We start from the raw sequence: 25,633 nt of genomic DNA, 5'->3' as shown, positions 1-25,633 counted from the left end.
GCCCCGCCCCTCCGCACTCCTACCCAATCAGAGTGGCGATCGTCCCTGCGGCGAACCAATCGGGGCGCTCCCCGCAGGCCCGGCTGCAGGCTGCGGCGCCGAGTGCGGTTGAGCGGTGAGCGAAGAGGGCGGCGGGCGGTGCCAGCACCCATTGGGCGCCGGCTGACAGCTCCCACCGCGGCCACCGCCCCTCTTAAAGGGGCCGCGCCTCCCCGAGACACTCCCGCCTCTCGAGCCGCAGCCCGTTTCCCCTGGCCCGGCTGAGAGTCCGCGGTGTAACGCTACTCTCCGGCACTGCCCGCTGGATACCACGCAGCCCGCATGGCTGTTTCTGAGCCGCGGGGCCCCACCTGGGAGACAAAGCCCTTTTAAGAGGCCGCGGCGCCGCTCGGGGAAAGCATCGATCGGTGCTATAAAGGTCCGAGCGGCGGGTGCGGTGACAGCGGGGGCGCGGCGGAGGTGGCTGCGGCAGCGCTGATCGCCATGGATTTCAATGTGAAGAAGCTGGCGTCGGATGCGGGCGTCTTCTTCTCCCGCGCCATGCAGGTTGGGGGGGGGATGGGGCTGGAGAGTCGCCACAGCAACGGGGCACATCGGGGGGAGTGGGGAGCCCTGGGGGCGGGGGAGTCCTCGGGCCCGGAGGGGAAGCACCGCAGGGTGCCCCAGCCCTGGGCTGCTCCCCCCGCTGGCCTGCAGCCGTCTTCCCCGTTCCTCCGTTCCGCCTCAGGGCACGGAGCATCCCGCACTGTACAGCCCAGGATCTGCACAGGGAGCCTTTCTAAAACACAAGTTACAGGCTTAGGGCAGTTTTGTTGCTCTGTTTTAGTTTTTTTCCAGCTTTCTTGAAGGTAGAAAAGGGATTTGGGGCTGGCATTGAGTCTTGCATAGCTATATCTGCAGTGAGCAGTGCTGGGTAACGTGCAGCAGGAGCAGAGCTGAACCCTGCTGCTGCTGTGTTCCTGGGCTGGGTGGGGAGGCCAGGCAGTGCTCCATAAAGGGGCAATAGCAGCAGGGATGCTTCTGGCTGCAGCAGGGACTGAGGCAGGGAAAATGGGTGAATGCTGGTTGCACTGTGGTTGTTATCCTTAAGCTATTTTTACATCTTGTAGATAGCTGTTAATTGCACCTAGGCAGGTGAGCTGGCCTGCTGGGGGTCTGTGCCTTTCTGTCAGGCAGGTGGGTGGAAGTGGTGTTTTATGGTTGGCAATTCAGTCGTCCAGGAGGTCAGGTTGCAGAAGCTGCCAGGACCTGACAAAACACAGAGCTGTCAGAGATGGGAAGGGGCTGCTGAGACCGAGCAGGCAATGTCTCTCTGGTCTAAAGTGGCATCAAACCATCGGTATCACGAGCCTGCCCGGGAGGCAGTGATGTCCCAAAACCACAGACTGAAGAAACTTGGCTACCTGTGAGGAATAAAGTGTGCAGCAGGTGCTGAGAGGTGGCTGCTGAGCCTGCCTGCTCCTCAGGTGTAACTGGGAAACTGCCACTGGGCAGGCAAGAGAGGAGAGGGGCAAATCAGAGCTGGTTAGCATCCTGCCTGAGAGCTGAACTCCTGCTGGTGATTTTGAGACTGGGCTTCTTGTTCTACCCATGCTGTGGGGGTTGACAAACAAACAGAGCAGCGCTGTCTCGTTCCAAAGGGCCTGTGCAGTGGAATAATCCTGGCTCTTTTAGAAACTGGTCTCCTGTAAACAGATACCATCTCCTGTAATCTTGTCAATGAGTCATATGTTATGAAGAAATAAATATTAACTACAGGTGCAAAATAAGGAGCAGATGGAAGGTTTAAAGATGCTGTTCTCATGCAAATGGCCTTGGTAGCAGAAGAAAGGAAGAAATACTGTAAAGAAATCGCATGTTTAGAAGATGTTTTCTAAGTCCCTGATAAGTGGTTTTTCAGCTTCAAGGCGTAGGAAGGAGACAGGCACAGGAGCAGTGTCTGCACACCATTCTAGAGCAAGGAGGCGTTTGTAAGTAGTGGCTTCTGCTTGCTACACCTACTCCACATCATCTTGCATATGAATATTAATGTGAGTAGTTACAGTAGTAATTACTTGAAACAAAATGGTCACTGTTACTTGTAGGCAGGATGCATGTGTTTGTGCAAGCCAAGGAGGCTGGAAGGAATGGCCTCACTGAGATGGAGAACCACTTTCTGAAAAGTGGTCGCTGGGCTAAGCAGGCCCATCTGGGCTGTCCCCAAAGAGTCCTCATCCAGCATGGGTGAGCACTGCTCTGCCACTACCAAGAGCCAGAAATAGCAGGTACGGTCTGCTGTTGGCGGTGAAGATTGGGTTCGTAGCAGCCACTTCAGCACAGAAGATCTTCTTTCCCCATGAATAAGACCTGGCTGAATAAGCTCAGTTTTCTCTAGCTCTGGGGATGCTTTCTTCAGCTCCAGGCATTTAACAAAATGCTGCTTTACTGGAACTGCAGCAACTGGGAGATAAATGGACTGGCCATTATGTGCTGTGCCACTCAGACAGCATTAGCAATTGCTGTCTGGCTGAGGTGTCTGGCCAGCGCATGACAGTTTACCTTGTATGGAAAAAAAGGGCTGTAGCACTGCTGAGCCCTCTGAAGTGAGGGGGGAAACGGAGGCAGAAGGTGGCCAGGAAACCAGTTCTGGAGTGATTCCCAGAGGCTTAGTCCAGCTGCAATCCCAGTTTTGAAACCTGCCAGATAAAACCTGAGGTAGGTGCTGGCTAAAGGGCAGGAAGGATTTTTGGCCTAGGCTTAACCTGGGTCGTGACAAAAGACCTCAGCAAACTACTGCCACCATTACATGGCTTTTCTTACCTCAGGCACCACGTAGCCAGTCTCCAACCTGAGGAGAATCGGGGCACCTTGCTGGACTGCCCTGCCCTGGAGCAGGGGACACAACAGGGGATGCAACAGGAGCAGGGCAGACACAGCCATGGGGAAGGAGCTGTGCAGGGTTTCTCCATAGCTGTGTATGCAGCTATCTTAACAGGCTGTGTAATCCCCCACAAGGCAGTGTCCTGCAGGCTTTATGGCATCTCTTATGCTCTCAGAAAATGCATCACAAAAGCAGAGCAGTTACAAGCTAAACTCTAGGAAAAGGGTAGTTGTAAGCTCTGATGCCATGAGAGTGGGAAATAAACTCCTAGGCTTGTACAACTGCGGGGATTAAAGCTTTTCTAGGATTCAGAATCCCAGATGAGGATTTGCTATACTGACACTTGTTTCACCAGCTGCCATTATCTAGTTAGCATCCTCCAAGGGATGCAGTTACATCCCTAACAGCTCTGGCACCTGCACACAGGCTTCACACATTCTTACCTTCACTGAAGGAGAATAAAACTTTTTTTTTGGTCACCTGCATCTTCCAGTTATCAGTAAATGGGCTTGATCCCAAACCTCCTCAGAGAACATTATGGTGGCAGTTCTGGCCTCCCTGTAGGAGTTAGCATCAATTCTTCTGAAGGTGACACATTGGATGTCTCTGCTCTAGACAGGCTGCAAGCCAGATTTTCTGAGGGATGTCTGGAAATAATTGTAGGTGTCTGTCTTCTATCAGTTCTGATGGAAAGTCAGTGGGTGCTGACTGAAGTTACCACTAGCAGCTATATCTTGACTTGCTCCATCTTAAGGCTCCTGGAGAAAGATGGACTCTTCCACCTCCCTGAACTCTGGTGATAAAGTAGACTTTTCCCCTCTGCTTTCTGACCTTAATGGCGATAACGCCGTGGCTACTGGACACCTTAAAAATCAAGAGTACAGAAGGTGACTTCAGGAGAGGATTTTGAAGGCAAGAGGCACAAGACAGCATGTTTCCATTAGAAACATGTCCGTTAATACACAAGGGAAGGATTGCATCCTTTCCTCACTGTTTTGCTCCTAAGTTAACAAAGCTGTCCTGTTAATGGCTTCCTTCTGTCCTCTAGCACAATTTTACTTGGCCCATAGCCTAGCTTTTCTGATTCCCAGTGACCAAACACTCCCAAGCAACTGAGATCCAGATAACTTTTAGGTGCTGATTAAGTGGCAAAGGTTTCTTTCCTAATGCAGCCCTATGGGAGGTCTTCTTATGGCAGAATCAGTTCAGCTATCTCTGATCACCAGAAGTGCAAATATTAATATACCCTGGCCATGAAAAAACATGTTAAGATGCTTCAGAAAATCCAATGGCCCAAATGCACTGGCAGGAGCAGCAGACAGTTCCTGGTTTCAGACTCCTGGCTCTGGTTCGATCCTTATGACCTAAGGTGGAATACAATCACCCTATAATGATGCCTCATAAATAATGTTCAGCTGAAAAAGCTGTGACCCTGCAAGTGGGATAAAGGCCTGAATTCTGCCACCAGCTGCCCTGCAAGGGGGCTGCAGCCACCCTGACAGCTGCCAGCATACCAGCCTGGGCCTGCTGAAGGAGAAATTGCACAAGCCTGGAAGACAGCAGTCAGTCAGGCTGCACTGTGTAGAACAGATGTGGCAGCAGTGGGGTTTATTCCCTTTGCCTTTAAGGAGAGGAAGGTGCTAATGCTTTCAGCAAAGAAAACACTGTATGTGCTATTTTAAAGCCTAACCTTGGTGGCCGTAAGTAGGTAGGCTGCAGGCACAGCTGTAGTGCAGAGGGACACATCCAGCTCAGCTCTGCTTGCTCACTCTCCTGAATTCCCAGCAGTGTCTTTAACTGCTCTCACAGGGAAAGAGCAGTTTTCCCCAAGCTGTGAATGTAGCTGCCTTAACTGTAGTCCAGCTCAGCTATGCTGTCTGTGATCTTTGCCTGTTGCCCAAGTTGCTCTCCTGATCTGCCAGCTTGTGTGTCCACCTGGTCTCGAATAATGCAGCTAGCATTCCTGCTGGCCAGCCATGCCTCCCAGAGGAAACCCAACCTTTGGCTGAATTATTGATGCCCTGGAATGCAGCATGACTCTCTTCTTCCTGGAGAGTGAGAATGGCACTCAGCAAAAGGCTGCCCTGCATTATTAATCACTTCATCAGCTTCCCTGCACAAAAACAGAACTGGTGCTCAACTGGGTCAGCTGCAGGAATGTTTCTTTTACAGCAAAACCAGGAAGTCTCACAGCACCATTACCTGATCCCAGGACGAGGATCCTGGAGCTGGTTCAGGGCAGGGCTGTTTCTCCAGCCACCAGGTTCTAGAAAACAAGTGGGAATAGTTCTCTTTCAGCAGGACTGAGGAGTTTATGGTTCTTTGCAGGCACTGCAATTGCACAGGCTTTGCACCAAGCCTTTAGGGCAACTTTAGTACAACCAAATAAGGTTCCCATTTGTACCAGTCTGGTGTATTTGGAGCTGGAAAAAAAACAACTGTGCTTCTGGTACAGGAGCAGAAAGATCCGAAATATTTTCAGTCTGCCTTTTCACAGTTAAGGGTTGTGACTGTATGGTGAGCCTGTCTGCTCCCCTGCATCTCACAGCCTCACAGTAGAGTCTTATATCTGTCCAGTGGGAAGGAAAAATGCAATCAAATTTTTGTAAGTGTTATAGAAACAAATTCCTAGCAACAAAAATCCTTTGTGTGGAGGAGTTTTGCTTGGATCACTTGAGCAACCAGATTTCACAAACTGCTGTTTTTCTACCCTGCTTTTCCCTGGCAACACTGACTTAGGCAGCCAGGTAAGGGCATCAGCAGCTGAGACCTGTTGCCACCTGAAAGCTCAGATCTCCACTTGCACCAGACATGAGAGAACCAGCTCATAGGATAAGGCAGTGTAATTTACCTCTAATCTCCTTTGCTGGCTGTTGCTTTCATGTGATCTTGCTGCAAGCTGCTGCTGAAAGAGGTGGTCCTGCTCTCCCCTTCACCCAGTAATGCTGTGAGTTCTCAGCTCCACCTGAAAAGTCCTATTAGAGAAGAAGTGAGCTGAATCAACAACTTTCTACGCAGTTCCAGGGCTGTCAGACTGTACAGATGAGGAGACAGAAGTGTGCTGGGGGGGAGGAAAGAGGCACCTGCAGCAATCCACAGCAAGGTGGGCCCAATGCCCTGAGGCTCTGCCCAAGTTTGAACCTTGCAGCATGGCCAACTTGGAGGTAGGGCTGAGGGAGGCACTAAGGGAATTAGGTTGGAAGTGGAGTAACAGCCTCACTGTGTGTGAGCTGCAGCATCCCATGCTCTTGCACCCACTTCATAACATTCATGCCCTGTTTTTCGAGCCTGAAACAAAGCCTGAATAAGAAATTTTCTGGCCTGACCCTTTGGAGCTGCAGGGTGTGACTCAGATTCCTGCCCATCCTCCCCTTCTGGCATAGCCTAGGCTTGCAGTGACCGTGATGTGTCCTCAACCCTTGTGCAAGACAAAGAGCTATAGTGTTTAATGTGAGATAAGAACAGAATGACTATGGATCCTGGCTGCTCTCTGACCAAATGCTCCATAGTGATCCATACTTCCAGTGCACCAGGAGAAAGGGTAGGCTGCAGAAAACAGTGAAGTACAGTGATGCTTGGAGCTGCTGCTTGTGACTATAGCAAAGCTCTCCAGGGCTGAACTGATTCAAGGTCCTGGCTATAGCACCGTGGAGGGCTTCACAGAATCACAGAATTGTAGGGGTTAGAAGGGACCTCCAGAGATCATCGAGTCCAACCCCCCTGCCAAAGCAGGTTCCCTACAGCAGGTCACACAGGTCGGCATCCATCACAGCTTCACAGTGATCTGACTCTGCAGCAGTGCTGTAAGAAGCAGGCTGAAATCAGCTGATGTGGAATCAGGGCTGGGCTGACAGCTCCAGGGCAGATGCTGGTGCAGGATGTGTTTGAACTGCAGGAAGAAGAAGAGCTGGGCTTGAAAGAGATGAGTTCTCAAAAAGCTGTCTGGGAAAAGGGGGCAAGGGAGACTGTTATGCTTGCATCAGAGAGACTTGGCTTGTTTAAGAAAGCTCTTAAACAGATGACTCCAGTATTGGTGCCAAATACCTGGGTAGTCCCAGTTTGCTGCATGGCAGTGACTCAGCCCTGCCTGGCAGAGTCTGAAAACAGCCCTGAGCTTCCAACAGCGACAGAGGAAAAGCTTCAGCTGCTCACACACGTCTGATAGCCTTGTGTGTCCCCCAGAGACAATCATAGAAATTGAACACAAAGCAGTACAAACACCCTCTCACCTTGGATCAGCTTTTAGCCATGTCCAGCAGCAGCCACAGGGCTGTGGCAAGAATGAGCTGAAAATAAACACTGATAACCAGAGGCTGCTGGTGCTGAGAAGGAGACCAATGAAGCAATGCCTGGTCATGCCTGGGTGAGACTCCTCTATCCTCACCAGGCTGCAGGAGGGAATGGAGCCATCCTTGCAGTTCAGCATCCTTCACCACGGACATCTGACAAAAGTTTCCTTGCTCTAGCTTGAATCTTATCCAAACAGGTCACTGTGCAAACATGTCTGCAGGACTTGCCTATCTTGGACATCTAGCAATATTTGCACATGGCTGATTTCAGGGCTCCTAAGTGCTTGTTTGCTTGCCTCACATGCTGGCCCTTGGCTTGCTCTTTCTGACCTTGTTCCCAACGTTGTCCTGGATATGCATGCACGGAGCTGTTGGGCAGCTCTTCCTCCAATGCTGTGGGAGCAGAGCTTGCCACAAAGCCTTTCAGAAGACCAAAACCCCACGAAGTGAGCTTGTTAGCCATCTAGAACAGAGCTGTGAGGTGTGGAAAGAAAGTGCAAGTGGCAATTAGACAGGAGTTGTATTTCACCTGAGAGTTTTGGCCAGGCTTTAATCCCTTGGCACCTGACTGTGCCAGCTGTTGAGCAGTACGACATCCTGATAACTGAGCAGTGGCACCAGGAGCCAACAACAAGGGTTAAAAGGACAAGTGCAGCCTCAACAGGGTCCCAAGTAGCACGAGAGTCTGTTAGTGTGATCTAGCAAGATGCTGGTTCCATCAAGAGCAGGAAATTATGCTTAAAAATGAGAAGTTGGACAGCTTCACTGGGACAAATGAAGTATGGGATTGGGAAGAGAGGGAATAGGCTCTTCTCTCAGAAGTCTCCCAAGGAAGCAGCAGGGGGTGCCCAGGCCATCTGACACTGTGCTCCAGAGTGACAAATCTTCTGTCAGGTGCCACTGCCCACTATGAAAACACAGAGCACTGCACAGCCTGCTTTTCCCTGCTGCTAGTTTTATACCTACGGGAATTGGGAAGGGAGTGACAGTCTCTTGCCAGTAGGAATCTGAGTGCTGAGAAAAGTTGGACGCCATTATATTTCTTAATGCCATGCGTCAGAACCCACCCAGCCACCACGTATCCTAGAGGAAGCATCGAACTATCACTTGCTGGGAGCATTTCTATCTAAATCCTGAGTTTAAGGCTCCCTAAGGTCCACAGGCTCAGTCAACAGCTCACTGCCAGCAAGGCAGGAGGCGAGCTGGGAGGTGAACTCAGTCTGATGGCTGAGTGGGCAGGCATGAGCCCTGCAGTGAAGCAGGCATGGTGCATGTGCTTGTCCAACAAGACAGGAATAGAGCCTGGCTTGTGAGATGGTAGCAGCATTTCTGATCCCATCGGGTCTGCAGAACTTAGGACTGCTTAGGAGGAGGTAAAGGGAAACAACACCTGGCCTCATCTGGGGGGTGTATGTTGCTCTCCAGCATGAAGTACTGCAAGCCATGTGCCTGTTTAAATAGATTTCTCACAAGTAGAATATTATGTACCAGACTATTTTCCTCTATAAAAGTTACTTATTCTTACACTGCTCAAACACGGGCTCTATTTTTAACTCAATGTTTGTTCTACTCTTGGGTAAAAAAAAATTGCTCTCTTCCCCTGAAAGATGCCTGATAACAAAGAATGGTGCTTTGAAGGCTTCGCAGCCCTTGGTGGCTCTTAACAGCTCTGTAGCATATCATAATTTTGCTTTAGTAAAAGTGACCTTCTAATGACTACCTCTTTCCTGCAGTTTACAGAGGAAAAGTTGGGCCAGGCTGAGAAGACTGAATTAGATGCCCACTTTGAAAACCTCCTGGCCAGGGCAGACTCAACTAAGAACTGGACAGAGAAGATCTTACGCCAGACTGAAGTTCTGCTGCAGCCGAACCCTAGTAAGTCCAACTTTAAATCCTTGAAGGACAGCCATCACTTACACCTCAGTATTAGGACATGCCCTCTGGCAGAAAGCCCTGTTCCAATGGGTTGTTGGAGCTAGAACTGTGTCTTTGTGGAACCTGTCCTTCATTCTCTGTGTAATAGAAGGTGGCTGGCTGCTGCCCTGCTCAGTCTGGCAGTGCTCCTGAGGACTGGGAGGTGGCTGGAAGGGTGGGAACACTTCTCCCAGAGCTGGTGTTTGCTGTTCAGTGCACGATTGAGGACTGTGGGGGTTGGCCACCATGAATGACGGTTCCAGGGGTCTCTCCATCTTCCATCCTGTAACCACTGGTGACTCATTTCAGGTGCCAGAGTAGAAGAATTCCTCTATGAGAAACTTGACCGGAAGGTTCCTTCCCGGGTCACCAATGGGGAGCTGCTGGCACAGTACATGACAGAGGCAGCTAATGACTTTGGGCCAGGGACACCTTATGGTAAGTCAGCCTGCCTAAGCCCTGTAAATCCATCACTTCCTTAAAGGATAGCCCCACTGCTGTTCTGGTTAAGACTTCCACAGCATGCCTCTTGAAGCAGGGTGGCCTGCTCCACCCGTGGCGTCCTGCCTATTGATTTATCAGCACTACTGCAAGAGGAGAGTCTGCTCTACTGTGGCAGCAAACAGCCCACCAGGAAGAGAAAAGCAGTCCTACTCTGCAGCAAAACATCCTCTGTTGATGGGTAAAGAGGACGGGGTTCTCCCTATCCCTTCTACAGTCCTCAAGCCTGACAGAGCTAGAGAGGAAACAAAGACATACTGATCTGTGGTAGCCAGTGGAACTAGTTGCAGGAGACAGAAGCTGTTTGATGCTGTTTCCATGACTTTCTAAATTAACCTGAGCAAGGAGTTGCACTGAAATGGCCTTAGCTTTCTCCAACCTGAGAATTTTTCCTTTGAGTGTGTCCCATGAGGGAGGGTGTGAATAAAATCTTTCTCCAGCAAGAGAACTGGATAACATATTTGGGAAGGTCAGTGTTTGGCTACAAGCCTTAACAGGCCCCTTACTGATCATACAGCTTATCTTTCTGTTCCTAAATCACAACGGTTCCCCCTCTCTAGGGCTTCTTCAAGCAGCAGACCTGCACAGAAGCACAGCCTTAACTTCCAGCTGTCCTTGCTTTCTGCTATGAGCTTTTTTATGGCTCTCCAAATCAATAATTATTCAATAGCAAACCCTATTACAGGCAGAACAGCTGTAACTGCATCTATAGCCAGCACTGCCTCAACTGGATCCTAATCAACTCATTTTTTCTGCTCTGGTGCTTTTAGTTTGCTGCTCTGTTCCTGTGCTTCTGTTTATAAGGCAAAGATTATACTGTCCAATCAGGTGTAGCAGAAAAAGAACATGAAGGGAATAAGTGCCTCAGCAGATAGATAAGATCAAAGCTTGGGAGTGGCTGAGGGGGGGGTCAGAAGTTAAAGGCAGACTGAAGTTAAGACTACAGCTGGTGTGGTATGGGCATGGTCACCTTATCCAGGCACGGTACACTGTCCCTTGTGTTCCCCAGCACTGGAGCCTGGTCACAGTGGGTGAGCTGGCTCAGGCCAATGCACTGTTAATTGGTTTCTCCTGGAATTGAAGGCTCCCATTGTTGCAGGGAAGACCTTGGTAAAAGTTGGAGAGACTCAAAGGCGCTTAGGTGCAGCAGAACGGGACTTCATCCACTCTGCCTCCATCAACTTCCTGACACCACTGCGCAACTTCCTGGAAGGGGACTGGCGAACCATATCTGTAAGTGTGGGAGCAGGGAAGGGGGAGCTCATCACCCTACCAGAGACAAGGAGGGCAGGGGAAGGGGGATGTAGTGCTGGAAAAATGCATTCGCCTTCCCTGTGAGAAAGGAAGACCTCACATCTCTCTCCTTGGAGAATACAAGGAAGGAGGAATGCCCATCCTGGTTCTCTTTAGGGCTCCCATTGCCACAAGGAAGGATTGCTATTTGATCTGCATGAGGGAGGTGAGTCCTTTCTTGACCCCTGCAGCTTAGTGGGTACCACAAGCCCACAGGCTCCCCTCTCTCCAGAAAGTTAGCCTAACAGTATCCCTAACAGGCAGGCACAAAACTCTTGCTATTAAGAACATAGCAACTGCTTGTTTCTCAGAGGCACTTTCTGCTAAGAAAATAGGCTTTTACCAAATGATACATTGGTCCTTTCCCTTCCCAGCAACTCCTAATCACCCTCTCTTATCCCCTTTTCTGTCTCTTCCAGAAAGAGCGAAGGATCCTACAGAACCGCCGCCTGGATCTGGATGCCTGCAAAGCAAGGTTGAAGAAAGCCAAAGCTGCAGAAGCAAAAGCAGCGGTAACTTTTTTCCCTCATTCCCCCTGTCCTTCTGGCCACAAGGTTTGACCCACATGAGCAGTTTTTTGGACAGAAGTCAGGCCGCCCTACTATGCCCTGGCTCTGGCAGGCATAGGTGGGAGCATTTCTCATCTGGCATGGAAGGGAACTGTGAGGAGGCACAACGCGTCTGTTCCTCAGATACCCTTCCATGGGAAAGGTATTGGAAGAAATAGTTCTGAGCTGCCAGAGGTTGGAAACTCACACTTAAGCCATGTTGCTGTCTTCTGACTGACAATGGTTCCTGGCAGTTTGGGTTTTAGCTGGGTGATTTGTGTTAGTAACTAAAAGGCCATATCTTCTGAGGACTTGCTAAATCTCCCTGGGGACCTGAAAGCAAACAAAGAGAGAGCTGAGCTGGAAGGTGTACAAGAGGAAAGCTTGCTGGGGCTCTGCAGGAATCCCAGGATTTCAGACTAGTTATGATTTGGCCAATTTGCTCTTTCCCAGGCAGAAGTGTTGAGGCAGCCTGTAAGGGGCAGCCAGGGTCAGACTGGCTAACAAGAGGCCCTTACTTCAGCCTCTCTATTCTCACTGTTCATGGTGCTGTCTGGTTACAGGCTGGTATTCCCCTCTGGCTTTGGAGAATTCATGGCTGGTAAACATGAAGCTCCCAGGACAGTGCAGAAGGGAACTGCTAAGCCAGTGTCCCACAGACCTGAAAAATGAAGATGTGGAATAAGGACTGCAAAGGTCTCTGAGGCTGAGACCTGTCAGCTCAGGGCTGTTCTCTGGGCAGAGACCAGGTAGCAGGAGGCAGAGAGAATGCAGATGGACATAGATGGGTTCCCTGAATGACCCTGTTGAGGCAAATTGCCATCTTGTACTGCTCTGACTGTTGATGTGAGGACTTGCTAGTGGGAGCAGTGACTGCTGCATTATCTTGGGCTTAAGTCAGAACAGGAATTTAGAGAGCTCGTATGCTTCCTCCCTTTCTACTCTCTTCCTCTTTACCTTGCTTCTAACATGAAGTGATCCCAAGGCCTCTCAGCTGTAGAAGGACCCTTGGGTGGAGATTTCCTGTAGCTAGAGAAGAGAAACCTGGTCTCCCCCTGGAACTGCAAGTGCTGATGCTCTCCAGAGAGGATGCAGAGCCACTCTAAGGCTCTCCAAGCTGTGCTTGAATAGCTCTGCTTCTTTGAAACGGATCACAGAAGAGCACAACGGAAGAGCGACCTCAGCTGCTGTTGTGGGCACCCAGCTCTGACCCAGCTTAACTTGAGGGTGAAGTCCCTGGCCTCAGTCCTCAAGGCCCCTTACTGCCTACCAGGGGACAAGGCACTAGTGAAGGCAAGGAAGGGTGAACTGCTGCCTCAGCATCAGGCAGGTTAACTCATGGTTAGAGCAGTGCTCCCTGGAATCCTGTGCCATACCTCTCCATCCAAGCTGGCCTTAAGCACCACACCTTCCCCAGCTCACCTCTCTCTTGCTGCTGTTCTCCTTTGTAGCGCAAAACTTGTGTTCCCACAGCTTCTGTCTTGTGACTGACCTCCAAGTATGCTGCTGCCCAGACCCTTAAGCTGCTGTATGGGTGTCTGGGCTTGTGCATTTCCCTCAGACTTTGTGCCTTGTCCTTCCTGTTGATGCTGTTTTGTTTACTAACCTTTTTGTTTTGTTTCTTTGTAATTTGCTCAGTGTGAGGGAGATGTGAGTATTGACTGTGCTAACGGTGCTGTGATTTTTCTTCAATACCTCTCATTGTCTCTTTCCCATTTTCAATGAAAATTCATAACTCCTTTGTCCCATCAGTAGTGGCCCTGGAGCATGTACTGGTCAGGGCTGCGGCTGCCAGGGAGAGCTGCCCAAAAAGATGGGAGCATTTGTCAGCTGCCTGTAGCTCCTTTAGAGCAGGCATTCAGAACACTGCTTGCAAGCAGCGCATGAAGGAGGCAGGGGCTCACCAGGATGCACTCAGGCTCCTCTGGCTCCAGGCAGGAGGAGGTCATCTGGGTGGTGAGTCCCTCTCCTGGAAGGGAGGCAGTCCAGAGACAATGACAGGCAAGTTGATCTGGTTGTGGTGCTGTTCTGGCCTTCAGGCTCCAGGGCTCTGCCCATTTTCTCTACTGTAAGAGGGGAGAGGGGAGGGAGGTGTTTCTTTTCACCACTGCTTGCAAATACAACTTGCCCATGCACAGGAGTGCAAGAGGAGCTTGCCTCCTTCATCCCATGTGCTGTGACTAGTTTTGGGATTCAGTGGAGAAACAGGAAAAGGGAGGAGAGATTTCTCAACTTGCTTTTGATTTTAAGACAAAAACAAAACAAACAAACAAAAAGTTTTTTCCTGGAGAACATCTCCTCTCCCTACAGAGAGGAGTTAAGTTTAGTTACAATGCTAGCCTCAGATTTCACTGGTGCATTTTTCCTCCTTATCCTTAAAATAGGAATCACTCCTCCTGATTGCTTCCTCCTGCCATCCCCAAAACTCCTTGATGGTTGAAAAATCTCTTCTTGCTGGGACTGCCTGAATGCTCTTCCATACACCAGTCACTCATCCCAGCTGCTCTGGGCTGCTGCAGCTCCCAGCTAATCGGGTCAGTCGGTATAAGTAGATCTGGGTGAGCTGCAAAGAGATTAACCTGGGAGAGGAAATGTGGGGCCTGAGAGGCTTAGAAGCAGGGTTACAGCTGACATGTGTGCCCACCTTGCTCTCCTACCCATGACACAGGAAGAGCTGACAGGGCTGGGCTTTATCCATCGCTGTGATGGCCCCAAGGTAGGCTAGCAGGTTGGCTCACCTCTGGGTGACATTACAGTCACAGGCCATTCTAGGAAGAGGCCTAATCTTTTCTTAACTGAAAAGATGGTTGCGCCATGATGGCTAATGAGCCCTCACTATGCGTGAAGATGGTCTGGATCCCCTGCATTCCCATCAAGGAAAGCCTCTGGAGTGCTAAGTCTTCGTGTGCCAGGGTAGGGGCTTGGCTGTTGAAAAGGTGACCTGGAGAATTTCTGACTTCTAGGCTGAAGACTTACATGCTGCCTTTGGTGGTAGCAAAACCATCTTGTTTGGTCATGCCATGCACCTCATAGAAAATAGACCTGAGCCTGTTAGGTGGAAACATGCTGAGAGGCTTGGTGAAAGTAAGAACAAGTAGATGTCTCTCCTTAAAAGGCACTATGGAAAGTATGCTGTGATGTTAGTAATCGTGTCCTCTCCAAGGACAAGGCCCTCACATTTCTAGGACTATAGATGGGAAGCAAGGGAAAAGAAGGTCGTGTCAACTGGACTGAGCCAACATAAGATGAGCAACGTCGTGGCTGTAAGGCAGTGGGAATCACATTCAGGATTGTGCTGTCTCATCTGCACTCCAACTGGCTCCTATATGAGCTAACAGCTCTAAGTCCAGCGAGTTTATAAGAGCAGAAATAACTGCTGTTCAAGTACCAGATGTGACTGCATGAGCCTGTCCTCTTCCTCTTGCACAAACCCAACTTCCTCCTGGGGACGATTTCCGAGCATCACAGCCCAGACTGTGGGGAGACTTCCCTCCTGCAATCCTGGGAATTTGAACTAAGCTCCCAGCACAGAGGGGAAACAACAGCAGCCCCTTATTCTAACTGCTGCCCAGCTGACTCCTGTCAACTCTTCTACATGACTTGTACATGAAACTCTATTCCCCCTATTAGGCTGTGCCTGACTTTCAGGAGACTAGACCTCGTAATTACGTTCTCTCCGCCAGCGCATCAGCGGTAAGATTGCTTCCTCATAGATGTTGCCCCCCCCGACCTCTTCCTGCCCCTCTCTCCACCTGACTAAATCTCAGACCTGGTGCTCTGCTGTTTTCAACATTTTAATGTGACATGGGATGCCTGGAGTTCCTCTGACTCAATTGTAAGGATGCAGATCACCCTTCTGGGAGTGCGTTATCACGATCTGACACTTTTGCTGCTTGGTTTGCTTTCTGGGTTCTCTCCCTGTTTCCACATTTGCAATGGGAATCTCCTGACAGTGTTTTTATTGTTAGTAGAGCAAATGAAAGGAAAAAAAAACCTCAAATGTTAGCCTTTCTGGATGGTCCCAACCTTATAAAGACAACACTGCATGATTGATAGCTGACCAGTCATTTTGGTGTTTGGAGGCTTTCTGGCCAGTCAAGAAAAGCAAAGGTGAAAGAGTCTGCCACCCATGGTGCCAGTAACCTAGAAGGCTGACAGTACAGGCTTGTCTATTCTGCAAATACAGGTCAATTCTTTTTACCTTCAACTTATTACCTACCCTACTGGTATCTGCTGTTGGTGGCTATTAAGCAGGCACGTGCTGAGTGGATTTATAGCCTGTTGCATCTCCACTGTACTGCACTGAGTGGTTGTGGTCAAGCAATTGACTTTCTGTGCTGTGTTTATGGCTCCCCATTGCACAATGTTACGTTTCTCGTTAAAATGTTGAAAACTGATCATCTTGCTTCCTAAGTAGCGTTCAGAACAACACTGATGCCTATTAATAGAATAACCTGGGACTGAAAGGGCTGGGGAGGGTGATCTACTAAAATGCAGTAGGCCCAGCCTACTAGCAAACCAAAGCCCTCATGGTAGCAAGCCTGATTTGGTTAATGGGGAACCCATCCCATTTGGAGAAACAGGTATGTCTGGACTGATAGCATCAGTGTTAGTTCCTAGGGGGATGTCCTGACCTTCTTGGAGAGTGATGCTGGGATCAGAAATAGCTTTGCACAAAACTGGGACATTATTTCAGCAGGCTGGGTGATGAGACTTCCTGGGAAGAAGCTGATACTGGTGATGTTGCAGCAATTATTCAGTTTCCATCTCTCCTAGCATGCAGCTAGCATCAGCCTGTGGCTTCTCTGCTGGAAAGGTCTGTTTGAGGACAGTGCAGATACTGCAGTAATGGACTAAAACTGAACTCTAGGAGAATCAGAAGAGAAACTGGGCTTTCCTTGCCTTTGAATAGCTCTGACTAGATCAGCATATCCTGACCATCCCTTGAAGCTTTCTAAAGCAGACCTGAAGAAAAGCATTTGCAAAACATGCATTAGCATCTTGCACAGTGCCCAGATGTCCAGTCAGATGTGTCTAGTCATCACCTAACTGCAAGCTGATCTGCTTGCTATACTGCAAAGCTGCTACAGGTTAAGATGCCAAGTAAGGTAACAACAGGGGAAATGAATTTGGGTTTTTGCTAACCTATGGGCGTCCACCCTGTCACATCTCTGCCCAGGTCAATGATCCCTGTTCAGAGCTCTGCTAAGGAAGCTCTGACAGCAGAAATAACAAGGGGCAGTTAGCTCAGAGCAGGGCTCTAGCTCACACTTGCTCTAGATAAGCAGTTGGCACTGACTTTGATCATGTTTGATGGTTGCACAAGTGGAAAATACCCCAGCCTAGCCAACAGTGGTCCTTGTGGCTTCCAAAATACCTCTTTCAGAGTTTGCAACTGGTGGCTGAGTGCCATCTTGCATCCAGCCTGCACAAGCAGGGTGACTTTAAACAGCAGTTGGAATCCCTAACCAGTAAAACACAGACTAAGCCTCGACTTAGCTCAGTGCAGGCAGGACTGCTCTGCAGCACACACTCTAATCCCAGCATTCATTCCAAGGAGTCAGACATTGCAGTGGTGTAGGAGCATTTCATACTGTTGCTTGCTTTTTCCCAGGCCGAAGTCCTTTGTACCACCTCTCTGTCAGTACACACATGTTGTAGAGCAGTCGTTGCTGTTAACCTTACTTTTAACCTGTTGTCTTCTGGAGGGAGGGATTGCTTATGCCCAGGTAACAATTTCAGTTTCCAGGTGAGTAAACAGGTCAGCTCTTCCCAGGTCCAGATGACCTCAGCAGGGGCAGCCGAACTCTAATTTGGATTCTGAACTCACATTGTTGCTGGGGAGAGGTTGATAACCTGGTGCTTGCATTTTTCCCTTCTGCAACAGGAGGGCTTAGCTGGAAATATATACAGCTGGATACAAGTCCCTTATCTCAGCCCAGTTTTATTTAAGTTGGAAGCCGAGGAGCAATTTCTCCTCTCTCCCACACTGACCTTTTGTTTGTGTTTAAGAAGGAATCTCCCTTTCCCTCAGACCCTGCCACTTGCCATGCTGTGTATTCCTAGGAATGATTCCAAGAAAAACATATTGAGTACCCTAAGAAGGTTCCTCTGGCTTGAGCTGGGGTGGGGAAAGACAGGCACAGATCGTGGCCATCTCTTCTACCCTCCGAGCAGTCTGAACTGCATGATGTATGGTAGATCTGGGCAGAGCCAGGCTGCCCCAAAGCACCTTCAGAGCTGGAGAGCGTGCCAGCAAGCCTGACAAAAAAGAAGTGAAACTGGCTGAAAGTTCAGTGAGTATTACAAGGATCAGCTAGGTCTGAAATGTCTTTAGCACTGCCCATGCTACCTAAATAGAAAGACCTGTGACCAAAAGCTTCCCCTGCAGCCCTCCAGTAAGTCTTGTTCTGGAGGCCTCATGCCAAAGCAGCACTTCAGGCCAGAACCTGCTTTTCAGCTGCCTGCAAAGACATTCCCTCCATCACTCTTCCAGAGCAGGAGCTCTTAAGACCAAGGAAAGGCAGAGGCTCGTGTCCCTGTGCCTGGCTGGAACAACCCAGGGCCTCATCTGAGTCAGAGTGTGACTCAGAGTAACAAAACATGCATCTGAAGGACAGAGAAAGCACCTGGCCCCACTGCACTGAGTGCTGCACCAGGGACAGCCTGCAGTCAGAGGACTGGCCATGATAACTGCCCAAATAAAGAAGAGATGCCAACCAGGCTACTCACCACAAAACAGGAGCAGAACCACAGGTCAACCAGCAGAAACCAAAACAGGATCAACAGCTTCCTACTCCAGCCATCCCCCCACAGTGGCAGCACTGGTGTTCCTCACTTTGCTGGTGGTGTTGTTTGTGCACCTGGGCTGCTACAGCCCACCTGGGGGCAGTTCTTGGTGAACAAACTGCAACAAAGCTCAGCTGGGAGATCCTGGACCTAAACAGAGGGGGTTCTCCTCACACCCCAGCATCCCACCTGTGCTCAAGCAGTGCTGTGCTGAACTTACCTGGTCTGCAAAGGCAGCAGGTGAGGACATCTCCCTCCGCCCCATGGATGGGGATGTTGTTGGCAGGCTGGCGTGCTTCCAGGGAGCCTTAATGGCATCCCTTCATGTTGCCAGAGCTCAGGAGCAGTTGTCTGCTGAGGAAAGGCCAGGCCAAGGACTCCTGGGAAAGATCAATGTGTTTTTCTACCTCATTTCTCCCTTGCCCATCGCTATGCATGACTTTTGTCAATTGTTTCTTGTCCTGGAGCCAGATCCCAGCAAGCAGCTGTCAGTGTTGTGCTGCCCCAAATGTGCCTTTGTGGGAGACACTGAAAGGAGATGGGAGACTTCTGAGGGAGTCTGTCTGAGGAGGTGCCTGCTCTCACCTGCAGGGCTGGAGGGAAACACCCAAGCAGGAGAGTGAGAAAGAGTAGCTTTATGTTTTGCTTGGCTTGAAGGCAGCATCCAGCCGTTGCTCCCTTCTTCCTGCAGCTGAACATGACCCCTGGTAGCTGCAGGCTGCCTGTTCTGAACCCGTTAAGCTGAGCTCTCTAGACCGGTGGTTGAGGATTGCTGGCCTCTGGCTTAAGCTCAAAGAATCCCCAGGCCCTATTTGTGGGCTCAAGCAGCTCACCAGCCTTACAGCACTCCTAAAAGAAGGGCTGTCCTTCAACACCGTGTTCTGGTTCTCCCGGAGCTCGTTAAATGCAGTTATCTCAAAAACGCTGGCAGGGAACAAAGCTGGAGTGCTGGCTGTGGTGGCACAGACTTGCTCTCCCATTGTGAAACCGAGCTCAGGAACGCAGGAGTGAGGGGAAGGGGCACGAGCCTGGCAGCTGCTGCTGGGTGAAGGGCCGGCTTGTCCCTGGAGCTGGCCTGCTGCGTCCACGGAGCGTCCCTCCCGTTGGTGTTAATGCTGAGTGCCTCTCGACGTCTCCAACACTGATCTCCTTTCCTGTTGCTCTGTGGTCCCCACAGCTTTGGAGCGACGAGGTGGAAAAAGTAAGTACCCAGCTGAAATGGTGCTCCAACCTTTTCGGGCGCGCTGGCGGCGTTCAGTGCGGGTGCTGCAGGTTTCTCCCCACTCGTGTGCATACGGGAAAATCAGCGCCAGAGCTGCCAGCCCCGATGCTGTGCTGCTCAGTGCAGTTCTGACAGCGGCCTACGAGGAAGCTGCCCCCGAGCCAGCTGGCTGTGCTTAATGTGAAGGACTTCCCAGGCAAACCTGGTCTGCTTGTGATTACGAGCAGCTGGGAGAGCCCTGCACGGGTGTCACAGGAGCGGAGCTGATGTGCTGTGATGGTTCAGCTCTGCTCCTGTGGGAAGGGCCCTGCCTGCCCCCGTTCTGCACGTGCCTTGTGTGGGGCAGCCAGTAGTCCTTTGCCTGCTTGTTCTGGGGAGCGAGCAGGAGCTCTGAGCAGAGCTCAGGAGGACAGAAGGGTTTCCTTGTGAACAACCCCTGCTGATGGAAGGAGCGGCTCTGTGAGGAGGGCAGGGTGGGAGGATTGGAGCCTGTCATGGAGTTCAGTCCGGTGAGCTGCACTTTCCCTGCTGAGGGGATCCATGGGGCCAAGTCCCAGATCTTGTTTATGTTTTTGGGTTTGTAACTCATCTATGAAGATGGATGGGCTGCTGGTGGACTGAAGACCTGGGTGAACTGTGGGTGGAGCTCCAGCATGGCATGGGGCTTCGGAGGCACCTTCCCATTGCCTTTCACGTGTCAGATACCCCCAGTCAGATGGTAGCCCGAACTGCAAGGGGATTAGAATGGCACATTCCTGCATGCTGTGCATGATAGCATCCCATTGCTGCCTTACTTTAAATGCACTGTGAGAGCAGACCAGCTGTTTTTACTTTAAATTCTTCTTCCGTCCCTCAAACAAATGAGCTGACTGCATTTGGTTGCAGGCATGCAGGGCTCTGGTCCTGTAGTCCTGGTTGGATGGACTGAAGTGTTGCTGTTGTTGGTCACAGGTTTCAGATAGCTCTACCACTACTGAAGTCTCTGCTCAGCAAACTGAAGCAAAAATCTTGGTGCTTAATAAGGCTTTGTACTGAGATTTTCCTAGTACAGCCTCCTCTTCTCCTTTAAATAATCCCTTTTATACAGAGGATGCAAGAAAATAGATCATTTGTAGCTTAAAATAGGCAAATCTGATTAAAAGACAGTCAAAGCATTTATTCCTTCCAGCCTATTCATACAGCAGTACAACCAGCACATCCTCTTGGTGCTAAGGAACGACGGGTGGAGGACAAATGAGCCTGACTGTCACCCCCTGACCTGTGGTGCTGGGGGGAAGAGCAGGCAGCAGAGCCTCAGACAGCTCTGCCACTTCTGGAGCTCTTCTCATGCAAGAAATCATCTGAGTGTTCTGGTAGCACAGAGTTACCATAATAGAAATAAGCTGTTTGCTGCTGGGGGAAGAGAGACTCTTTATTAAGCAGAGAGTCTCAGGTGTCAGTTTGTCTTTGAATTCCCAATTTCTACTGCATAGCTGCCTTCTGATAACCGTGATTGAATTCTTCCTGCTCAAAATAAGTAACCAGCCTTAAAGGAGAGCCTAGGGTAGCAGCTGGATTGTCAGCTCAGTTGCAGTTATTAGTTATTATCAATATAAATGCTTCTTGGCCTCAGCCTTTGTTCTATGGTGATAAAAAGAACACTGGCAAAAGCGGCACTGCTGGAGAGACTTGAGGCATAGGAGAGGGTGTCAGCAGAGCTCCACAACTGCTCTTTAGAGCAGACTTAAGGCATGCTGACACCAGGAACTGTCCTGTTTCCAATGACACTTTGCTCGGGGCAGATGCTGATGTGCAATGCTGGCTGTGTGGTTCTTGGAGCACTACAACAGGCAGTAGAAGGATGGGTGTAGCACAGGATTGGCTTTCCATCTATCTCAGGATTAACAAAACCTCTTCAACCTCGTGTTCTAATTTAGGAGCATCCTGGCTTGATGTATCAGTTTTGAGCTGTCATGCCCTGAGCTGCAGTGATTCAGTGTATGACTGAGCAGGAATCAAGTTGAAATACAGCCAGAGACCGCTGGGATTCCAACCCAGGGTGTCCTGTGCCTGCCATTCAGTGTCACAGGTGCACATGGATCCTACCGAGCCATCACTGCACTCATCTCAGTGCCAAAAGGGGAGGAGGGGTTAGAGGAGGAGGTGGGTATTGGCTTCCCCTGGAACAAGCAGAACAGGGGCCCTTACCTTTGCTGTGTTGAACACCCCATCCTGTTTTGCAGGCAGAGCACGAGCTGCGGCTCACGCAGACCGAATTTGATCGACAGGCAGAGGTGACACGTCTGCTGCTGGAGGGGATCAGCAGCACACACGTGAGTCTTCCTAGGAAGCTGGGGTGGGATCTGAGAGGCTCTTGGCTCCTTCTTAGAAGGCTGCCAAGGGGACCATGAGCCCTTCATCGGGAGCAGACATAGAAGAGCTCATAGATGTAGATGCTACAGCAACCTCCTCCAAAGGCTTGGAGTGCTCACACTAAAATCATAATGAAGCACGCACAGGCAGTGCCACGGGGATACCCAGCCCTCAAGTTGCTTCTGAGGCACAAATGCCTTGTTCTTCTCTTGTGCACTACCCACGTGCACACTGCTGGAGTGCCAGGAACAGCCTCCTTTCTCCTATCACCATTGGCCTCCTGCAGCTTTCCCAACTTGACAGTAAAAATATTCAAGTCAACCATGTAACTCCTGTAACTGCTGCCCTACACACATCTGCTGCCCTTAGGGTTAGCTGGTAGCTGCGGGAAGTGTCCTGGCACCAAACTGAGCCTGGCTTCTGGTCCTCCATACAGGTGAATCATCTTCGCTGTCTCCATGAGTTTGTGGAGTCTCAGACCAACTACTATGCTCAGTGTTACCAGTACATGCTGGACCTGCAGAAGCAGCTGGGCAGGTGAGACAAGAAACGACTTTTGCTTCCCTAAGGGTTACTCCCTCATCTGGTCGTCTCCAGCTCAGGCCTCCCTCTTTGACAGAAGCTTAAAAGCCCCCTCCAAGCTCTGACAGAGCTTCTGAGCTTACAGAATGGTGATGAATGCTAACGCACCCGGAGCAGGCTTTACCATTAGATTCATCTGAGATTTATGCGTTCATCTCAAACCACGATGGCCAAGAGTCTGAATGTTCTTCTAAACTAGTTAAAAGACACAGGAGACAAATTCCCGTTGCCACGCAACAAGCCTGAGCGTGCTCAGCTGCAGCAGGAACCATTTCCATGCTGCTGTCAGCACGTCCCCATGCTGCTGGCAGGGCTCTTCTGTCTGTTACCGTTACGCTGGCGGTTTGACCCAGGAGGGACCTGTCTGATCACTCACTATTCCTGTTTCATTCTTTTCCATGCTTGCAGCTCCAAAGGAGAAATGTAAGTAAAATGTTACACAGGACCGGTTCTAAGAGCTCTGCTCTGCACCTCAGCCAAACCATGGAGTCCTTGCAGGCTCACTGCCAAGACCAGCAAGGGCCAGATCTGCACTCCCCAGTGCAGAAGGGGAAAGTCTACAGATAAACAAGACCTGGGTTCATTGCCATCTGTGTAAAGAGCCCCCAAAGCCTGCAGTTGCAATATCTCTAGTGCTACACTCAGCAAGTTTGCTGACAGTCCTTTAGCAGGGCACTGGAAGTAAGCAGACAAGTATTCCTTGTTACATAGCCTCAGCACCTGAGCACTGAGTGCCCTTCCCTACTTTAAGGGCACCATAGGTACGTTCCAGCTGTTGTGGAACTGTGCAGCATCACCTCTGCATGAGGCTACTGAAGGAAAGGCCTGTTTCTTGGTTCCTCCCACTAGAGCCTTACCCAGCTCTGCTCTTCTCTCCTGTGTAAGATTTTCAGGCACGTTTGTAGGGAATGCAGAATCCACATCTCCACCCCCAGCAGCTGCCTCTCCTCCAGCTGTCGCTGCCGCCACTCTCCCCGCTGTGCCTACTATTCCAGTGGTCCCCACGATTGTTGGGGTGCCCAATACTGTGGCAGAGAGTGTCCTGAACCCAAATGAAGTCAAGCCTCCTGCCAGCGGGACGCGGAAGGCCAGGGTCCTGTATGACTATGAAGCAGCTGACAGCACCGAGCTGGCGCTTCTTGCAGATGAGGTGAGGACCTTCCCTTCACACTGAACGTTCTAATTGTCTACCATTCTGTTACATGCTCTGCAAGGTCTTGGATTTCCTGCCCCTAAACCCCCTCTGTATGGAAGTACTAATAGAATCTTTTCCTTGACATCCACTGAATTGCAGTGAGTTTGCACTCGTGGCCATGTTTGCACCAGAAAGGCCTTTTTCTTCCTACTGGAATATCCTGTTGTACCCAGCTAACAAAACACCCTTTACAGTGTTCATTCAAACTCTCAAACCCAGCTAGCTTTTGAGAGCAGTGGGACAAGCTGCTGGCTGGAGGCCTGGTCTAATCATGCTGAGAACAAAGGAAATTCAGCAACCTGCAAACTGTTTTGGTGACTGAAGACTTTTGTCTTCGGAAAGGATGACATGGCACTATCAAGACATCCAGGAGGCAAAAATGCCTTTTCATTCTCCAAATTGACTTAATGTAGCAGGGATTTCAGGGGGAGTACATCTTCTGTTAAAGCTGCAAATAGTTCCAGGAAGCCTCCAGGGGAAAAAAGCGCAGATGCCTACTAAGTGAACTTCAGGAATTAACTTGCTGTTCTTTAAGTACACATCTGACTGAACTTTTGGCTCTGCAGAAGGTCCTGTCTAATGCTGTCTTCTCTCCACAGATGATCACTGTGTACAGCCTGCCAGGCATGGATCCAGACTGGCTCATAGGGGAAAGAGGGAACCAGAAAGGGAAAGTTCCTGTCACTTACTTGGAACTGTTAAGTTAAACGTCCCCCAGGAAGAAGAATGTACAAACAGAATGCACCCCTCATCTCCTGGCACTTCTAACGTGGATTTCTTCATCAGAGATCATTGCTCTCTTCAGGGCTGGCACTCCATTGCTAATATGGGAATTGTGGGGAAGAAGTGGTAAAACTGTTACAGAAGGGTTGTGGGAAAGGGCCAGTGGCACCTGAGAATTCATAAATACCAGTGCAGCCTGCTTTGAGGTTAGTCTTGATGGTGCAAGATTCCCTGATTACTTTTTCTACTCTGCCCCAGTCTGGTTTATCACCGTGGCTTCCCCAGGGCCAGCACTCTGTGTCCCTCAGCTGCTGCTCACGGAGTTTCAGTTACGCTTCCCTTGTGTTTGGTGTCAGCTAGCACCTGTCTGCCCCTCCTCTCCTCTGTTCTTCAGCAGTAGAAAAGCCTGAGTCAAATCACTGAGCATTCCAGTGGGAAAGTGTCCCACACAAGCCCCCTCATATAAGCTAGCTCTCAAGGAAGCTACATTTAAGAATTAAGAGCCAGTTAAACCCAACAGGGAGAGCAGTAACACAAGGCTTTCTAAGAGCTGTGCTTACTCCATTGGTGCCTGATGGCTTCCATTTGTACTGTCTTCTGAAGCTGGAATGAAATGTCTTCGAAGACCAACCTAGTGACATAGGGCCTGTATGGCAGAAATCAAACCTCAGTGCAAGGGACCATGCATCTTGCTTGCATTTCCTCTGAAAAACTACTTGGACTGCAAAGAGTTTACAAGCCTTCTTACAAGCTTTGCTCCCTGTGTTAGTTGTCCTGGCTTTTCTTTCAGTGTCTGTTCCAGGCATGTTTGAGCCTGACTTTACTTTCACCCTTGACGGATGTAACCAACACCTTCCCTCCCATCTCAGCAGTGAGCAGACTTGGTGCATCTCAGCACAGTAAGGAGCAGTCCCACTCGCTGTTACCTCCAAAGAGCCATTCCTGGCTGCACGCACATCCAGCAGCTCAGGCTGCCCTGGTGCATGTGCTGGGTTAGCTCAAAGGGAGTGCTAAGGTGTGTATGCATTTTAATCCTATAATGCTCTTTTTAGCTAGAGCTCAACTGAAGGACTGCTGTTGCTGTGTAACTAGTTTTCCACTTAAGCTGGATTGAAGAGCAGTTCACCTGCACCAGGCTTTCTGTTCACTGCCTTCCCCCCGGTATGTCAGAACTAACTTTGCTTGTTTATTATCTTTTGCACTTTCCCCAATGGTATTGTGACCACTCTAATGTAACAGGGCACTGAGCACCTGTGTATGTAGGGCTCATGGTTTTCAGCACTTATTTGCCAATAAATGAACTGCCTGACCTCCTGCCTCCGTGTTGCTGTGTGCTCAGGGCTGCTCAGTGTAACTGCAGCTTGT

General features: G+C 50.1%; 1 protein-coding gene across 2 annotated transcripts; it reads left to right on the top strand.

Annotated features, from left to right (window-relative positions):
- Positions 1 to 430: 430 nt before the first annotated feature.
- Positions 431 to 25,578, top strand: SH3GLB2 (SH3 domain containing GRB2 like, endophilin B2). 2 transcript variants are annotated; one of them, XM_042830654.1, is made up of 11 exons: positions 431 to 546; positions 8,883 to 9,024; positions 9,373 to 9,501; positions 10,664 to 10,797; positions 11,277 to 11,369; positions 15,036 to 15,098; positions 19,372 to 19,395; positions 21,639 to 21,728; positions 22,205 to 22,305; positions 23,236 to 23,500; positions 24,145 to 25,578. In XM_042830654.1, the coding sequence occupies exons 1-11, from the start codon at positions 484 to 486 to the stop codon at positions 24,250 to 24,252; spliced, it is 1,212 nt and encodes a 403-aa protein (XP_042686588.1). In that variant the 5' UTR covers positions 431 to 483; the 3' UTR covers positions 24,253 to 25,578. The 2 variants fall into 2 exon arrangements, with proteins under 2 accessions (XP_042686588.1, XP_042686589.1); XM_042830655.1 differs by lacking the exons at positions 15,036 to 15,098; positions 19,372 to 19,395.
- The last annotated feature ends 55 nt before the right edge of the window (positions 25,579 to 25,633 follow it).

The sequence above is a fragment of the Centrocercus urophasianus genome, unplaced genomic scaffold, assembly GCF_019232065.1.
Source record: "Centrocercus urophasianus isolate 14NV4802_14NV808 unplaced genomic scaffold, USGS_Curo_1.0 seq_34, whole genome shotgun sequence".
NCBI classification, from domain to species: Eukaryota; Metazoa; Chordata; class Aves; order Galliformes; family Phasianidae; genus Centrocercus; species Centrocercus urophasianus.
This window is presented reverse-complemented; position numbering and strand designations above follow the sequence as displayed.

Bases quoted from the DNA above. Each gene is read 5' to 3' on its own strand.
- SH3GLB2 (XM_042830654.1), top strand. From the start codon at position 484: ATGGATTTCAATGTGAAGAAGCTGGCGTCGGATGCGGGCGTCTTCTTC. The intron at 9,025-9,372 runs GTAAGTCCAACT...GACTCATTTCAG, and splicing joins TCTGCTGCAGCCGAACCCTA to GTGCCAGAGTAGAAGAATTC. The intron at 22,306-23,235 runs GTGAGACAAGAA...CTCCTGTGTAAG, and splicing joins CTGCAGAAGCAGCTGGGCAG to ATTTTCAGGCACGTTTGTAG.